Raw genomic sequence first — 18712 nt, forward strand, 5'->3', positions numbered from 1 at the left:
TTTCTGACTCTAGAACCTGTGCAGAATCTGTGCAGAATTAGTCATTGTTGATGATGAAATGAAGCCAAGTGTTTATTCAAGTGTCTAAAAGCATCCCTCAACATTCTTGGCTCCTCATCTTGAACTCCACGCCTTATCAGAACACAAAAATGTACACACACATACTTACACTATTTCACATTAATCAGTAACCTCCATTAATTAAAATGTCAGCATAATTTAGTTATTATTTCATTCCTGGCAGATCCCTAGCAAATAGTAAGTGTCCGTTAATGTTTGCTTAAAAAAATAAGCCAACTGGGAAATACCACTTATTTCCTATACTTCTGGACAAAACAACCAGTGACCTGCTTTCCAGAATCATTAACAATATGAGAGAATTGTTAATATAATAGCCCCCAACAACAAATGGCTTTAACCAAAGATTTTGAAAACAGTTGTTTCTGGCTAACTAGAGTGGCACAAATATTTGCCCAAACCTGATATATTGTCTTTTCTTCATTTGATTAAAAGTAAGAACCTTTCTACGAATATTTTAATTCTGTATTATATACTGCATACATATACTTTCCATTCTGATTTTCCTGACTATATTGTGAAGTATAAGGTTTCTAAGCAATCATCTTGCTTAGTACATGTACTTGGAGTCTGGGTGATAGGAATAAAGAAAAGGCAGCCCTCGTTGGAAATGAGGCAGAACACCTGCTTAGCATATGTGCATATGTGTGGCTTAGGTTACACATATAAAGAGAGAGGGGCAGAACTGAAGCTGCTGTAAGTCTCACTATCTACAACTGATGGTGATTAATGGTGCAATGGGCATCTTACAAAATCAGCACTGACAAAGTACAAAAAATAAGCTCAGAATCCAAGAAAAGTGCCACGTGGTGGTGCAGGCCTGCAATCCCAGCACTCAGCCTACGAAGGACCCTGGGTTCAAGAGTGAGATGCTGACCTAAAAAAAAAAAAAAAAAAAAAAATCCTAGAAAACCCCATAACCCAGAAATCTGCACACTGTAAGATCCAAACTCCTTTGGAGGTACTAATGAAAGTCTGTGCCGTGCAGCTGTCAGAATATGTTGAGGTGGGAAGGGCACACATTTCTATCCATACAAGGAAGGGGCTAACAAAGTCACATGTGTACAAATGAGCAAGCTTGAAGGGGAAGAAGGCAGGAAATCAATATACCTTTGAAGCTCAGCCTTTCCTAACTGTGCTGCTTCCCTGGGTACCTCTCTCTCTCTATTCAGAGTCCATTCAATAGTGCTTTATGTTCCAAGGAAATCTGTCAGAGGCATTTCCACCTGTACATTGCAAAATCAGTCCCTTACAACTTCCTCCTTTCGCTGAATCCCGGAGATGCTGCCTATAAATTCAAAGAATTTCAAGCATCAACAGAAACCTCAACCTCCACCCCTAGAACTTAGTTAGGAACATCTGTTGTTTACAAAGGTTCAGACTGAGAGCTGCCAGACTTGTTCTACAACCTCTACTTTAACACCAGAGGCTGCCAGGGAGGGATGTCTGAATTTCATGCAAGGATGCCCTGTTCCAATCACTTAAGCAGAAATAGGTTAATACAGCTCAGCATCTTACCACTGAATACAATCCTAGTTTGTTTGGTTCATTTTAATCACAAGTCCTTAACCAGTATGGCAAAAATGTTAAGATGCAAACCTGTTTCATTGATCCTTCTGGAATGTCAAACCCAAGGGGGCAGTGGGTCAGTAAGTAGAAGAAACAGAAGCTAACAGAATAAAATTATCTTGCTGCAATGAAAAATCCAAACTCTTTTTTTTTTCTCAACCTACTTAAATCCTTCATTAACACTGAGCTCTTCCTTCGTGATTCTGCATCTCCTCACAGTATGATACTTCAGCACAGCACAGGATTTAGATATTCAAGTCTTTACTTCAATTAACATGGGACCAAATTTAATTGAGAACCTAATTGTGCTATCTTCCACCTTTCAGTAACTGAACCAAGCATGAGTCCTTGCCTGAATATTCCACCTTCCCTCCCTTCTCAGGAACTACTGGTACCTGCTTTAAATAGGATTCTATTTTTAGATTCATGTGCCTGTGTGGATATGTGTGCTATTATTCTCTTACTGCCTGCCTGGCTCTCCCCAATCAACAATAAAAAAATAAAGTCTGTATAGCAGAAGCTGTCTTTTCTTCTTCTCTTGGAAGCCCGCCCACTTCACACAGTCAACTCCCAATACCAAGTCATGGCTTTTGTTTTTAGAAGAGAACTGTGTCAAAGACAAAGCATCTAATTGGCTGTGAGTTCTTAAGAATTAAAGATCCAGAGATGGAGATTCATACTGCTCCCTGGGTTTATTGCAATACTTATAGGAGTAGAGACTCCTATAATTTCCCTGTCCCTCTGTATTGCTGTCAAAGGGCATGCTACTGCCTGAGGAATTAAAAGCTTGAGTGTGGTCTGCTGACCCTTTAGTGTCAGATCCTAGGAAGCATAGGAAGCTCTTGGAAGTCCAGCATCCTCCCAAATGCTCATAAAAGCATGCTTTGCTGTTGACCTGCCCTCTATCATTCTCTATCCCAGGAGGATGAAATAAAGAAGTGTGGAAGCTTCCTGAGACCTGGAACCCAGTAACCATATTCTGTTTCCCCCATGGCTGACTTGTTGCTGCACTGGCCTACTGGTCTCCATAGAAAGCACTGCAGGAGGCTGAACAGAAATGGTTGTCTACCTAATCAGGTCTCACTGCTCTTTGCAGAAAACCCAACAGGTTCTTGCTACACTCTTCTGTGATGTTGGTAATTTTATCAGCTAATTTCTACTGAGTACCTACTAAGTGCAGGTGCTAGCCTAGTACTCCCCATACTATATCCAGTCATGACAACAACACTTCAGAGATGCGGTAACCGAGGCTTGAAAGGGGTTTAATTACTAGTTCAAGGTCACATAGCTATAAGCAGTAGAGATCAAGTTTACCTGGTTCAAAGCTCTGGGGCTTCTGTTTTGTTTTTCTACTACTTTGCAAACCTTTCCAAAAAGCTTATACCAAAATTATTTTTCGATTCCAAAGACTGGTCAACCAACCTTTCTTGAGTCCACACTCAAGTTGTCTTCTGATGACTCCCATCCTCCTTTATCCTGTGTAAGGAGCCCTCTCAATACCTTTCATTTTTTATTAGTTCTTTAAGAATTCCATATCTGTTTCATTCACCCTTTCAACTCTTCCCAGATCTATTCTATTCCTGTCCTTATCCACCCAACTTGGCATCATTTTAAAAAAAAAAATCAAGACCAATTTGTGCTGTGCTGCTCAAGTATTCTTGGATGTATGGTCTTCACTGGAGCATGGTAACTTACTAGGAGCTACACTCAGAGAAAACTGTCTCTCCTGCTCCCAGCTGTTAACAATTGCCAGTGGTTTCATGGCAAAGAGTGGGGTTTTGTGTCCAACTCCCATCTCCTCACTGGGGTTTGGTCTGATCTGGTCTGCACAGGTCTTGTATATATTGTATATATTGTGTATATATTGTGACAACTGCATTGAGTTCAGATGTGCAGCTGCTGTTTTCTTATAGTCATCCTCTGGCTCTTACAATCTTTCCAGCCCATCTTCTGCAGTGATCCCTGAGCTTTAGAAGGAGGGAGTGCAGAATATATGCCTCACTTAGGACTGAGCATTCTAAAGTCTCTTCTTCTTTTGCCAGTTGTCAACACCATCTTTAAATAGGATGGACCATCATCTAAAGTTCTATATGGGATGGGCTAGTGAAAAACATACCAAGAACTTTCCTGTTAATTTCTTAAGAAAAGTAACTTGAGCCACAGGGAAGGGAAGCCAACCCATGCTTAACACCAGATGCTGCTACATCTGGGCAAAACTTTCCTGGGGGAAACAACAATTGCCAAATATGTCCAAAATGAATGAATGATGTGCAAGTCCCAAGGAGTCAGGGAGTTCTCCCTTCTAGAAAATTTATCTTTCCTACTACTGCCCTCCTTAGGTTCTCAAGGAGAATTCGTTTTCGCTGGTTCTCCACTTTTCTCTCACTTGCAACCAGACTATAATGTTCTCTAAGGCCAACTGACTCTGCTTTTCAACTCAACATCATCTTGTGAGAGTAGCAAATAAGTGTGAACTTGACTTTGAAGGAAGACTCCACTAGCAGAAAGAAGAAACGCACCTACAGCAACTTGTAGATGCATAGACTAGGCCTAAGACCAAGACCAAGAACTCTACAAGAATTTTAATTAATTGTCCATTTACTCTTTCACTGAAGGGAGTACTGAAAGTTAAATATCAAATTCTATTATTTTCTATTTTTTATGTGTTTGAGTACTTTGCCTGCATGCATGTCTATATATAATGTATGTGCCTGATGCCCCAGAGGTCAAAAGAGGGCATCAGATCCTATGGAACAGGAATTGCAGAGGTTGTGTGGGTGGCAGGAACTGAAGCTGGGTCCTCTGGAAGAACAACCAGTGCTCTTAACTGCTCAGCCAAATCTCCAGCCTCTACTAGTTCATGAGATCTCAAGGCCAGGCTCTCTTGCGACCTTCTCAAGAGTAACAACTCACAAACATCAAGTAGGCAGAGTTACTTTCCATGCACCCACCTTCATGTACTGCTAACTTAATGTTAGCAAAAATAAAATATTGGGTTATTTTTTGGGCAGAGCATCCTAAGTTAAGGACCCTTCAATTTCTTTGGGCTCCCTTCTTTAAGAGTCTAGAACATAATTTTAAAATGTCCAACAAATATTTATTAAGGAGAAGGAAAAGATGGGAAAATATTGACAACAGGCTATAAAATAGCATAAGGTCTGTGTAAGGAGCACAGCAGGATAGCCAAGCATAGTGTTTCTCTAAAACTCCACATGGGGTGGGGCGGGGGAGAGAAACTACCTCAAATTAAAACAAAGACATTAGTTATTAAAAGCAGAAGATCAAAACTAAATGAGCTGAAAAGTAATTTACGGCAAGCCTGGTGAAAGAAAAGAAGAAAAGAAGAAAAGAAAAGCCAGAACATTATTAATTAGAATCCTTCAGAATCCCGTGGGGCAATATTAACACAAATTCCACTTAAAGAGACAGTCAAAGGCTCAACAACAAATAGGAATACATTTATGCTCTTCAAAGGGCCAAAGAAAAAGCCAAAACATCTTCCATAGGAAGGCTTCCTACTGTCACATAACATTTTATCTCCACTTTTAATCAAACAAGGCTGTAACAATCAGGGGAAGGGGACGGGAGGCCACATTACCTAGCAGAAGGTAGAATAAAATAATCAGTCTAGTTGTCTACAGCTTCTCTCACTGTCTGGGACAGAGGGCTGGACCATCAGGTCAGATTTTACATGAGTCATGCTGTATGGGCTTTAATGAGGATATCTTTACTGAGCCATGTGGGGAAGGACAAAAGGTGAACAGGAACAAAGAACAGAAAGCACAGTCACAGGGTGACAGGGTAATGACTTTCCAGGGGAAATTTTTTTCCAAAAGAAGATGATAATAAGGAGTTCAGCAACATTTGCCCTAAATGCAGCTACTTAAAACTGTAACAAAATAACCATCCTAACCCAGGATGACTGGCTGAAATGGAGCCAGAGTAAGAGACTGGCCTGGAAAAGGGTGGGATGTATCCATGTGTACTGTCTTCAGTCCTGGCCAACCTGCTCCATCCCAAGTTGAATGAACTCCACATCCCAGAGCGGGATCTATCCTGAGCTGCTGCTGGCAGCTGTTCTCCTGGCAGCACAGGCAGACAAATTCATGGCATTACTGGGCCAACAGCTGCTACAGCTCTGGGGGAAGTGACAAGTGCCTGCTGAGAATGAGCTATTCTGAGACCAGTCACAGAGTCAGCAAAATTGAGGCTACAGTTTGCTGGCTGAATGAAGACACAGTACACTTCCTACTCCAAAGTTCAGAAAATCAAAAAGTGCTTTCTCAGTCCCAGCTTGTTTGACTTAGGTGATTCTTGCCTTCACATTCTGCTCCAGCTTTCTATTCCCAAGGGCATGACTTTCATTTTGATCATATTACTACCCTCACCACTGGACTACCCTATCTCCCTACTATGTCCTTTCATCTTGGTTCTTTGTTTGCTTCTTTCTTTCCTTTTAAAGTGATTTATTTATTTTTGTTTTCTTTGCATTGCTGTTTTGCCTGCATGTATATGTGTGGTGTGTATATGAGGGTGTCAAATCCACTGGATGGGGAGTTATAGACAGTTGTAAGCTGCCATGTGGGTGATGGGAATTGAACCCGGGTCCTCTGAAAGAGCAGCTAGTGTTCAAAACCACTGAGACATCTCCCCAGCCACAATCATCTAGGTCTTTTACAAAACATGGACATAATTCAGTTCCTTGCTCAAAAATTGTTAGTGGTTCCTCTATACTTACAGAACAAAGCCCTAAATCTATTGGCAAGTATTTATAAACCTCTATAATCTTCTGGCCTACCAACGTTTCCAGGTTTACTCATTATAGTTATAATTCATTTGTTTAGAAAAGCAGGTAAGTTATCTACCAGGCACAGTTTTCTCACCCCAGAGCTGTTGGTAGCACTATTTTCTATCTAAAATGCTTCCTTCTCCAACTTCTTCCATTGTCTCAATTATTAAATATTTAGGAAAAAATACACAGCCTTGGCAGTCTTACTTTTCCATTCCTAACCACTGAACTTCACCTCCAAAAGGTTGTCTTCCTCGGCCTCCAACCAGAACAACCCATTCTTTCATGTGCTCTCTATATGATCTAGTGGCATTGTTCTTTCACACACCTGTCCTTCCACATACCATGAAACTTGGGCAATGTTGCAAACACTGTCCCTCAATGTGTTTCCCCTTCTATAGTGATAGAATCTCTACTTTCTAGGTCACCCAAGTTAGTAAATATTTTATCTAGCTCCCCTTACAGTGTAGATAACCATGTGACTATACTGTCTAGCTGGATGAGTTAAAGGCATGTATGTGCTGTTTCCAGACTATACCTTTAAAGAATAAAGACATGTTTCCCTCTTCCCTGTTGCTTTTCCCAATGGATGAAATGAGCTACTTTGGGCTACACAGCAATGGACAACACTCAAGGAGTGAGATAAGGAGCCTGACACAGTCCTATTGGTTAATAGGCTGTTATGTATAGAAAACTCTGCACCTGTCTTGTGTAAGCTAATATTACTTAAAGTCTACTATAGCAGCCACACCTATCTTAACCAAACTAGTCACACCTAAAGTGTCTTTTCTATATCAAAAGAAGGAAGGAAGGAAGGAAGGAAGGAAGGAAGGAAGGAAGGAAGGAAGGAAGGAAGGAAGGAAGGGAAAAGAGCAAGCAAGCAAGCAAGAACAGATCAAAAATGAAAAGTTCAATGTTTTTTCCTGCTACCTATATAAAACGGCAGTGCAGTTGCAGGAGCAGTGTCTCTGCAGCAGTGCCTATAGTGCACAAACATCTGAGCACTTGGTTATCTTTCATATAGCAGAAATGAGGGGGAAACGGGAAGATGAAGGTTCTATCCGTAGTGTTAAACTGAGAAGCAGAGGTCACATTAGTGAGACCAGACAGAAGTTAGCCACTTCTGTGGATTCTTCAGATGTTCACGGGGGTTATCACCTTATCCTTACTAAGTGCATTTGTCCATATGACTCATCCAACTCCTCTTCCAGTATGCGGGACCATGTACGTGTGAACATTTTTGACCTATAAAAACCAGCTATTTAGATGTCCTATTCTGAGAGAAGAAAGCTTTTGGTTTCCAAGCTGTTTTTTAAAAAAAGATTTTATTTATTTAGTTAGTTATTTATTTAGTTGTGTGTGGGGGGGGGGGGGAGGTGAATGAGTACAGCACCCAAAGAGGCCAGAAGAAGGCAACAGGTTTCTGGAGCTATAGATGGTTTGAACTGCCTGACACAGGTCTAAGAACCCAACTTGGATCCTCTCAAGAGCAGCAAGCACTCCTAACCACTAAGCCATCCCTCCAGCCTTCAGGCTCTTCGTACTCTGCTTCTCTCAAAATGCCTATAGCCCAAGATTATTAGTAAGAAACTGCTGAAATTGACTTGGTCAACTACTCCTTCAAACATTTCTAGTTCCCTGAGACACAGGACCCTCCCTCCTGCCTGGGAGGAGGACCAACTTTCTTACTCATTCTTTTTAGGCACTTTCCTTTCTCCTAACAAAAATGTTTACTGCCTCCCAATATTGGGAAGTCTCCTAATCCTTAGGTTTTATTTAGCTCTTGGCTCTTATTCTCTCATCTACATTTACAATATTGTTTACACTAAAGATTTCAATAGATATCCCCACTCAAAATCACTTGGCTCGGCAGTACCACATCTCAACTTGGGAACCTAAAATCTTTACAATACCTCAAACTCAACATGCTCAAAGCAGAGTCACTATTTAAAACACCCACTTCCTTGATGCCTACATATTTATAAGACACCACAATTATTCTGGTTTCCAGATTAGAGACATCAGGTTACTTCTGACCAGTACAATTTTATCTAATCGGTTATCAATCCTGTTCAATTTCTCAAATAACTCTTGAATAGTGCTATCATATAAGACTAAAATACCCACCAAAGGCTTGTGAGTTAAAGGCTTGTTTACTGCTGTGGTACTACTGGACAGCAGCAGATTCTTTAGGAGGTAGGGCCTAGGAAAAGGAGATAAACTAGGAGATTGTCCTTCATGGACTGCTAGCCCCATCATCTCTCTTTTCTTGACCATCATAAAGGAACAGACCTCTCCCACATGCTCTTGTCACATGTCACCACAAGCCCCCCAAAATAGGATCAAACAACTATGGACTGAGACCTTCTGGAACCATGAGGCAAAAAAACTTTTCTCCACATAGTTTATATATTTTACTTATCTGGTCACAGTAACCAAAAGCTGACTAACACAAATACCTGCCTACTGTTCTGTTTCATATGCTATCCAATTCTACATGCAGTACCCCCAAACTTAATATCCTCTTGGATTTAAATACACACACATACATACACACACACACACACACAAATTTGCCCATACTTTTCCTTGGGTCTGTCTCAACATAATATCCTCAAGGACTCATTACCACAGGGCATGTCAAATGTGAAATTCTATGCTTGCTGTCAAAGCATTATCCTTTGGGACCCATTCTACTTACTTACCCTTGTTTTTCACTGCTTTTGAAAAATATCTATTTTCTCCTATCTCGATTAAAGCCCCCTTTCCTATATAGTTTATAGTTCTTTTCTCTATTAACCAAGTATTCCAAAGCTTATATTATTCGCTGAGGAACGAGCACAGAGCACAGTACCTAGTAGGAATTAAAAGGGGGCCTAACAACTAGATTATTACTCAGCATAAGACAAGACAGGAATAAACTGGAATACATCAAACATAAAGTAATGGTCAAAGGAATAGAAACGGCCCCCTTTTCAGTCCTTGCACCACCTATATTACACATTCGAAGCACTCACCTCAACTTCGAATTACCTGATTGTAATTTGTTTACTCCCCACCTCCTCATTCTAATTAAAATGCCACATGGAAAGGAAATGCTTGCTCTCTGCCATATCTCAAGGCACTATGAAGGAGTTGGAGAAATGTGCAATAAGGTATTATTTGCATGAATGTGTAAGAGACCTTCCCTTTGGGGCTAGCTAGGAAAAGGAAGGGAATTAGTACGAGTAGGAGAAAGCAGGAGAGGGCAGTATGCTGGGATGGTAGTGGCAGGAGTAAGTATAACTGAAATACAGTACATACATGCATATGTCATAATGAAACCTATTGTTAGCCATATATATGTACATATGTTAATAACACACACACACACACACACACACACACACACACACAAATACACACTCTCATATACACCTTAGACCAGAGGCTCACACACAGGAAAAGGTATAAATAAAACTCATTAGCTTGGCTCCCCCATTTATTTTGATCTGTTTCAGACAAACAACTGCCCATTTAAGATTAATATAATAAAGGAAGAAATCTTGAGGGCTTTCAACAACTTTGTTATCAACCTAGATCTAAGTGGTACCCCCTGCAAGTTTCTAAAAGCAATTTTCATGAAGTCCCTACTTAAATTGCTGGTCCTTGGTGCTTCGTGTCTTGGCTAGAAAGCGCTCAGCTAGCTTCTCCAGGTTTCGAGAGTAGTCCATTTCAATCTCAGCCTTTTTGCGGAAGAAGTCCTGCAGGTCCTGCAACAGCTGCACCCGGAGCTCACACTGCTGATCTAGGCATTTCATCTGCTCTGTGAGCTGAGCCCGGATCTCTGCAAGAAAGCAAAAAAATATGGTCAGACAGATAGCTCTAAATATACATCGCACACAGATACTTACCTGCCTTCCAATCACTTGTTTCTTGTACCCTGGGGTATCAAAGCCCTTAATAAATAGCCTATGAAATTGGCCCTATGATATGAAGCACCTCTAAAAGCCTCTAACAACTCTTTTTGGACCACCGAAGACAATTTGTGACCAAGAATCTGTTCAATTAGTTAGAATAAGTTGCTAAGAGACAAAATAATATTCAGTGTTAAAAATTTACAACACAATTTACTGTAACTAACACTATCAGGATTTAGGTTCTTTTCTGGCCAGGAACCCAAATGAAGAATCAGGTGAATCATGCTAAGCCCATTTTAAAGACTGAATACTGAGTCTTAAAGAAGACTCTATTAAATTTCAGTAAGCTCGGATTCAAATCCAGGCAAATGACTAACTTTATTTTTCATGCTTTTCCTCATCATTTCAAAATGTTTTCCAGCAACTATGAAGCACGGTAAGGGTCATTATATTTTCATGGAGGTAGAAAGATGCCTTTCCAAGTCAAATGGCAGCAACCAGGAACAAAATATTCACCATGACTTCTAGAAAATCACATTCAAGGTCACTTGGTTTCATATTTTATAATATCAAGAATGTGAATTTTTAAGAACCTATCTTTAGAGGTGAAGGAGCAGCAAAAATGATGATGATGATGATAAGCTGCCTTAGATCTTTTTCACTCATTTCTCATTTGTTCCACCTGCCTCATAGTCTGCTCTGTCAGAGGTAGAACTACGTCCAGTTACACTCCTGCTTGGCAGAGTCCTACCCAGTTCCTACACAGGGCTAGCAATGCTATTACTGGGGAACCACAGCAACTGCAGCTTCAGATGAAACTGGATCTGCCTTGAATACAATATACATGTTTTACTGATAAGAGATTTGGTATTCGTGGCAAACAGCCTGCCAACACTGGGCAGCTTTCTTGCTCAGAGAGAAGGTACACAGTGCACGTCCAGCTTAGTTTACATCTACTCCCCATTGACATCAAAATAGAGCAACTGTCTTCATTCCCTTTCCCTGGCAGCACACTCACCTCCAAGCACGCCTACAACTGGAGGTTGAAAAGAAGGATCTATATTATGCCTTTCCTGACACATGCTTCAAATTCATTTCCCATAGCACTGGCAGATGGGGAAAGAGAGGAGTGAATCTCAGCCCTAGATGAAATTTTAATATAAGGGCCATGATGCTGAAATCTTTGTAGTTACTCCTTTCTAAAGCAATGAGGATTGACAAAGGTACAAGGAGGATTGACTGGGTTTTGCCTTAGAATATTTAAAGTCCAAAATCTATTCTTATCTTCTTTATTATAAAGTTTCTGTTTCTGTAGGTATCAGTTTATGACAGACATAGCTAGCTCTTTGCAAGTGACCCTAGGTAATCTCCAAGAGCAATCTTCTTCCTCATCTTTCTCCTGCCAACCACGAATGCTGGCCAGCCCTCCGTAACCCAACCTGAACTGAAACTGAGCACTGTAGGATTGTCTAGAGCAAGCAGAATGCTTCAGAAAAGCTGCCTACATCATCACTCATCAAAGCTCTCTTGTTCTGTGTATTCTGGAGTCTGATTACAAGGGGATGTAGGAGTGTGTGTGTGTGTGTGTGTGTGTGTGTGCACGTGCGCACAAACACATGCACAAAAGATCTTCAGAGGTCATGTAAGGGATACAGTTTCTGTCATATTTCTGGATTTCTTAAGGGTAAAATCCCTTTTATGATCACTCCTGGATGCATTTTTCCCCCTTTATACATATTTATAAAAGGTTAGCAGTAAGTAGGTAGGAAGATTGGGGGTAGAGAGCATGTGTGGGGCATCAATATTACTTAAAACTTGTCCACTAAATAAGAATTATCTCTTACAGTAAAATGGCTGTTCAGGAACAAAGACACAAAGGGAAATGGAGGTATACTTAGGCTATCAAGACCCTCTGAGTCAACTATGACTCACTTAAGACTATACCTCAATAACCTCTTAGCCAGGGATGCAGAAAGAAACATTCTAGACTGTTCTGGGAACTATAGACAAAGTACCATGATACTAATGTAATTCAAGAAGTAGGCTGCTCTGAAATTGTACTATCCATGAGATAAGTGCTATGTGTCAGCTATATCAACATGTCTTAGAAGTTCACCAGAATGAGATGCCATGTTGAATTGTCAATAAGTAAGCAGTATAGCATGAACCATCCTTGCACCTCCTTCTTAAGCCTTACAAAAAGGGTGTGTGCTTACTAAACTCATTATGTAGATGAAGAGCGCACACACACACACACACACACACACACACACACACACTACAGCTTATTTAATTTCCATTACTGGCTTCTACGATATTTCAGATGAGAAAAACCTCAAAGTTTATTAAGTAATAAATGAAGAACCATACAAAACATCACTAACAGGGCTTATGGCAGTGTCAATGCTTGATGGAATCTATTCATTATCACCTATGAGACAAGCCTCTAAGTATAGTGTAAATTAAGTTAATTTAGGTTGGGAGAGTCCTTGACTGACGGTGCCACCATTCCACAGGCTAAGGTCTTGAGTTGAATAAAATGGGGAAGCAACCCAACATTCACTGCTCTCTTCTTTCTGCCTGCAAACACATGAGTAGCCGCTTCCAGCTCCTGCTGCCTTGACTTCTTTCCACAGGACTGTCCCTCCAACTGTGAGCCAAAAGAACCCCATCTTTCTTTAAATTGCTTTTGTCAAAATACTTGGTCACAGCACCAGGAAAAGTAACTAAGTCAGGCCTAAAGCTAATTTGACATTTTCCTGACTTGTGAGGCAGACACTCCATTGACAGTATTTCTGGGTGAATGGTTTTTTAATCTCTGGAATTTCAACTTCGTCTTCCTGCTGAGGAAGATTCAGGGCCCCATGATCAAGTTTAGGCCAGGCCACTGATTTACAAGCCATTGCATATTTTGACTAATCCACAAGCAGACTGGACGGACCCCTTCCCTATATCCTAGATCTGTTCTCCATGGCAGCTTCAAATAAAGTCCTTCCCTTCCTTTGTTAGCACATCCTGAAGGGAAGGGGAGAAATGATATCCCTACCCCAATCCAGCAGAGACTACTAATAGACACCACCTGTCACTGGTTTATGATATAGTACCCCTCCCCTACAACATGCCTAGAAGGAAGCCTCCCCCTTATTATCATCCTCAGAACATTGAGGAAGGCAGTAAGAAAGATTCCAGCCACCCCTACCCTCAGGTCCACTCTTTCAAGACAGAATGGCTGCTCTGTGGAGAGCAGAATGTACTGCTGCTGTTGTTACAACAAACAGTGGTCCTCAATAAGGCAGCTGTGCCAGCCTCTGTCCATGCCCATAAGGGAAAAGAAACAATAGGGCACTGATTGTCAGCACACTTGGGCCATGTGCCCAGGCCAGAGACCCCTCCATACTCTGGATGACCATAGGGCAGAAAGAAAAAGGGGCAATTTATAAAAGCACAAGATTTTCTCAAAGTTCCCTGTGTGCTCAAGTGCTCCTGTGCACATGTGAACACACTCAAAGACACACTATTCACATCATGTTCTACCATACCAAATCAAGACTTTACAAGTCTCCTTTGTAGTTCACAGAGAAGTCTAGGGAGATGATGGGGCTCTTGTAGTTTCTTTCTCTAGACTATATGGGAAAAGCCAAGCTATACTTTCTAAAAGTGCTGCCTCTGAGCTATGAAAGTTCCCCGGATATCTATAAAGTACCAAGTACTAAGGTCACCATGAACTAGCTACATGAAGGGAGGAGTGCCAGAAGTACTCTCCCCTGGGCACCTAAGTCTTGGTTATGCTTTGACTATTCTTTCCTATCTAACAAACTCACAGAAGTAAATTCCAATGTGAAGACCTAAGAGTCAAATATAACCAACAACAGAAATCAAACTGTAAGTACTAAGAAAAATAACTGACTGTTTTTCTACTGTATTTAAAAATGATACAAGAAAAAAAATTAGCTTCCCTGGCAAGAAGTTTTTAAGTGAGTTTCATGTACTCAAGAGCAACCTTTGCTATTTCATTCATTGATTCAAGTCAAAATTTAACTCCACTGGTTTGCTTTTACACAATTTTGTGAGTATGTGAAAACACACTGAATCACTTTAAAGAAGTGAATTCTCTCTCTCTCTCTCTCTCTCTCTCTCTCTCTCTCACACACACACACACACACACACACACACACACACACTTGAATTTAACTCTACCAGCTGGTTCAGTGTATTCTTTTGAGGTTGAGTTCCTTTCTACTAACAGGAAAATGGCCCCAAAATAGACACCATAAAGAATTCTTGGTTTCTATTTCTCCACTTTTAGGGTGAAATTAGTTCTGCATTGAATATTACTATAGCAGATTGTGCAAGCAGTATGTCTGGGCATCAAGCTTGGCCATGACTACACTCCACTGAACATCATTTTTCTACTACTTTCAATGGATGTCCGATTGAACCACAGCAAGTAATGTTTTAGGCCCAAACTCAGGATCAGCAGACATGGCCAACAGAGTTCCCCCTGGGCACTTTTGCTTCTTTGTCCATGCCTGGTTACAGCTGAGACACAGCTAACTACACATGTCTTGGGAGTTAGAAGGAGATGTATATCTTCCTTAGAAAAGATGCTGACGGGTTTCAGTTCGGGTATCCTTGGACAATGCTGATCATTTAGCCACAATAGTCAAGGCTCTGCTTCCCTGACACTCGGGCAGCCTTCCAATGATAGCCCCTTCCAATACAGATGAACCAGTCCTCTGGAAACTGTCCTCGACTCACAGAACACCTGGTGAATTCATCAAGGTTCAGATGGGGATTGTGTTCCCTAATGCTTTAATCCTGAAATAAGAGTTCATTTCTTTGGCCTTCCAAAATTCATCCCCATATTCCAGAACCTTCTCAAATTCAGTCATAAATACCACATATTTCAGGGAAAAATGGGAGTGAAAAGGCAGGTTAGAAAAAAATAGACACATTCTTTAGAAAAGTCCCACAGGTGTATCCTTCCCTTCTTGGTGCCCTGGCATCTTAGAGACAGGTGCTGAGACTCCCACAGGCTCTGTTGCCAACATGAAACTTAATATTAGCCCGTGTTTCCCACTGGGAACCTGGCCTGACTGCCAGTCTTTTCCACAAAATCTACCTCACCTGCTTTTAGTCCTTTAACAAACATATGATGTCACCTCAGCTACCTCAAGAATATTGATTCACAGTACCTTCCAGAAGGTGTTATATAAGATTACAATTGAGGCTTTCAGCAGGCTCTCTCCCCCATTACTTACTGAGACTTCTGATCCCAACAGTAATCAGTTCCTCACCAAACTGATCCCCAGGAGACAAAGCCAGGATGCCCTGCCAAGTCATGCTCTTTACTCTGCTCACTTGCCTTTCTACAAACTTAGTAATTCCAGGGCTCTTAAAAATTCTTGCTGGGCAGAAGTGAGAAGCAAAGTCCAGAGAAGAGTACTGGGAATATCACACTGTTTAGTTGTAGATTCAGAAGTGGAACCTGAGTAGCTAAGCTCTCAAGCCGAGGTTCTTTACGGTCATTACAAACATTTTATTTTTATTAAATGATTATTATTTTATGCTTTTAGTAAACTAGAAAACAACAAACACTCTCCCTCAAAGAATGTAACTAATAGCTTTCCCCTCATTACTTCCCTCTACTGAACAGAGCACAGAAAACTGCTTCTGGAATTCCTGTTTTCACTTTTGTGCCTGGTGACCTTCACATTCCTATCAATATCTGGACCCCTCCAGCCTCCTAGAAGCGACTTAATATCTCTCCTTAGTTCTCTTAAAAGGTATCCACAACTTAAGCCCAAACTATAACTCCTGACACAAGGCCTGGCCACTGTCCCTCCTGGTTCCTATCCCAATAATGGCAATTCTTTTATCTGCCGAACCAAAAACCTTCAGTTACTGCTGAGACATCTCTTTCATATTCTGTCAACTGAAACTGCCTTCAAATTGCATCCTGAATCCAATGTCTTCTTAGCCTAGCCACCCGTCATTCTCTACTTACATGCTATGTAAAAGTAACACAGTTCGTTTTGAATCACTGTTCCTACCTTGCTCCTCATTCTCCACTCCTGTTACTCTGCAGTCTATTTTACACCTGGCAGGTCCACTCATCATCCTCTGATGGCTTCCCATAGAAGAAAAGGTGAAAACTTTCTAAACCCTTACGGGGCCCTACTGCTCCAGTCTCTGGAACTCATCCTTACAGATCCCAGGCACAGGGTTCTCTCAGGTCCTAAGACATGCACGCCCACCTCTACCCCAGCAAGGGAAGCTTTTACATTTGCTTCCTCTAGCTTGAAGCACACTTGCCAACTTTTGCATGCCTTGCTCCTTCACCTTAGTCAGTTACCTGCTCAGAGGCCATCTTCTCAAAGCAGCCTTCACAGTCATTCCACCTGAGAGGTCCCTAATCCCAACCTTAACGTTCATTTTAATTTCCACTCTAACTTCCGTACGTATGTATGTGCTCTCCACTCACTAGACATAAGCCCCATGATGACACACAGAATTTGTTTTGTTCCCTGTTAAACCTTGATGCTTTAATGACCAACATATCAATGCATTTAGTGAACAAAGAATTGTTTTGATTTTATGATTTGGGACAATTTATTCCTTTTTTTTTCCCCACCATTTTTTTGTCATGATTATTCACGAACACCCCCCAAAAGTCAATAGCTATTCCTTTTAAAAAGGAAAAAGGGCTGGAGAGACAACCCAGCAGGTCACAGGGAACTTGAGTTCCATTCCTAGCACCCACAGTAAGATGGCTTATAATATTCTGTAATTCCATTTCCAGGAAGTCTGACACTCTTTCCTGGCCTTTGTAGAAACACACATATGAGCCGGGCGGTGGTGGCGCATGCCTTTAATCCCAGCACTTGGGAGGCAGAGGCAGGCGGATTTCTGAGGTCGAGGCCAGCCTGGTCTACAAAGTGAGTTCCAGGACAGCCAGGACTACACAGAGAAACCCTGTCTCGGAAAAAACAAAACAAAAAAAGAAACACACATATACAAAGCATATATTCACATAGGTACACAGAAAAAATAAAAATTAATCTTTTAAAAATTTTGAAAAGAAACCCCACAAGAACTCAGAGGTGAGAGATGCATTATCTAGTTAGCTCTGCTCTATTCTGACAAATGTTTTCTTTCCATTATTTATGACAGATACAAAAGGGCTCAATGTATATACCCTCAGGGCATTTTATAATTAATGAAATGTTCTTAAGAGAAAACTTTATGAAACAAAAGTTTCAGTTGCCCCAGAGCTGGCCAAGCACCATGAACACTCTCCCAGTCAAAGCAAAAATTAGCAAGGTTTTCCCTAAGTCTTCCAGGCTCCCGTAACAATCTCTTTGGTGAGTGTTACCAGCATCCAGCATGTGACCATCCTGCAAATGTACAAGTGTGATGGTCTGTGATAGTCTTTAAGTAGAAAATAAAGGGTATCACTTTCACTATGCTTATATTTCTAAGCATGTAATAACCAGAACCACAAGATTACAGAGGCCAATGAGAATCTTCAAAGTGACCTTGTCAATCAGACACACAGTACCATCAAGAAAACATCCTGTCCTCATACCTACAACTAGCCCACAGCAATATAATGTCAGTCACAATTTTTAAAACAAGTTCTAAGTACATTAATATGTATTTGATCCAAACCAAACATATCTTTAAAGTATTTTTTACAAATAAATCTTTATTCACATATTTTATTTCAAAAGTTAAATAGTGTATATCACTTGCTAGATAGGTTTGCATAACAAAAGTTATTAAATTTTAAAGTATATTAAAATATGTATTGCAATATACTTTAAAAGAAAATTTTGCCTAAATTATATCTTTGTTGTAGTTTATAAAAATGATAATACTTATTAAAATTCCTGAGGGATACCATGGAATGATATTATTCTGAGAAGAGTTTATAAATTTTTAAATATTGGGAAATGGCACAGTATAAGTCTCTCATTTTTAAGCAGCTTCCTGGGCCTGCCTTCCAAAGGAATGTTGTCCTCTAGAGAAGGCAAACTGTTAGAAGGAACTACAACAGAGTAAGCTCATTATTAGGAAAAGAAGCAAGCCTACTTGGTCCAAGACTCAGGAAGTGGCTTCCAGAAGCCAGACTTCAAGGACTGGGGTTACCCAGAAAACGAGTACAGGAAAGGCTCCCTGAGCCAAAGGGAAGAGCATTTCAATGGTCCAAAGGAAAAACGACAGAAAGACACATTGGAGAAACTGAAATAATAGAAGAAATTCAGACTAACTAGAACATCCAACTTTAAGTAAGAGGATGGATGAAGACAGACTGATAGAAGAGGCAGCAGTCACGGGGCTGGGGCTGGACAATACTAGATCCTGAATAAGCACA

General features: G+C 40.7%; 1 protein-coding gene across 9 annotated transcripts in view; it reads right to left on the bottom strand.

Moving 5' to 3' along the window:
• Positions 1-18712, bottom strand: part of Srgap2 (SLIT-ROBO Rho GTPase activating protein 2) — a 221105-nt gene that overhangs the window by 121539 nt on the left and 80854 nt on the right. For 5 of the 9 annotated variants that reach the window (XM_034513584.2, XM_034513582.2, XM_034513583.3 and 2 more), the window contains exon 3: positions 10070-10262. In XM_034513584.2, coding sequence (XP_034369475.1) covers positions 10070-10262 — 193 coding nt within the window. Of the gene's footprint in view, positions 1-10069; positions 10263-15596; positions 15619-18712 lie in introns of those variants that run through there. The other 4 variants (XM_076941129.1, XM_076941131.1, XM_076941130.1 and 1 more) reach the window with 3 other exon arrangements.

This window comes from Arvicanthis niloticus, chromosome 10 (assembly GCF_011762505.2).
Source record: "Arvicanthis niloticus isolate mArvNil1 chromosome 10, mArvNil1.pat.X, whole genome shotgun sequence".
In the NCBI taxonomy this organism is placed as follows: domain Eukaryota; kingdom Metazoa; phylum Chordata; class Mammalia; order Rodentia; family Muridae; genus Arvicanthis; species Arvicanthis niloticus.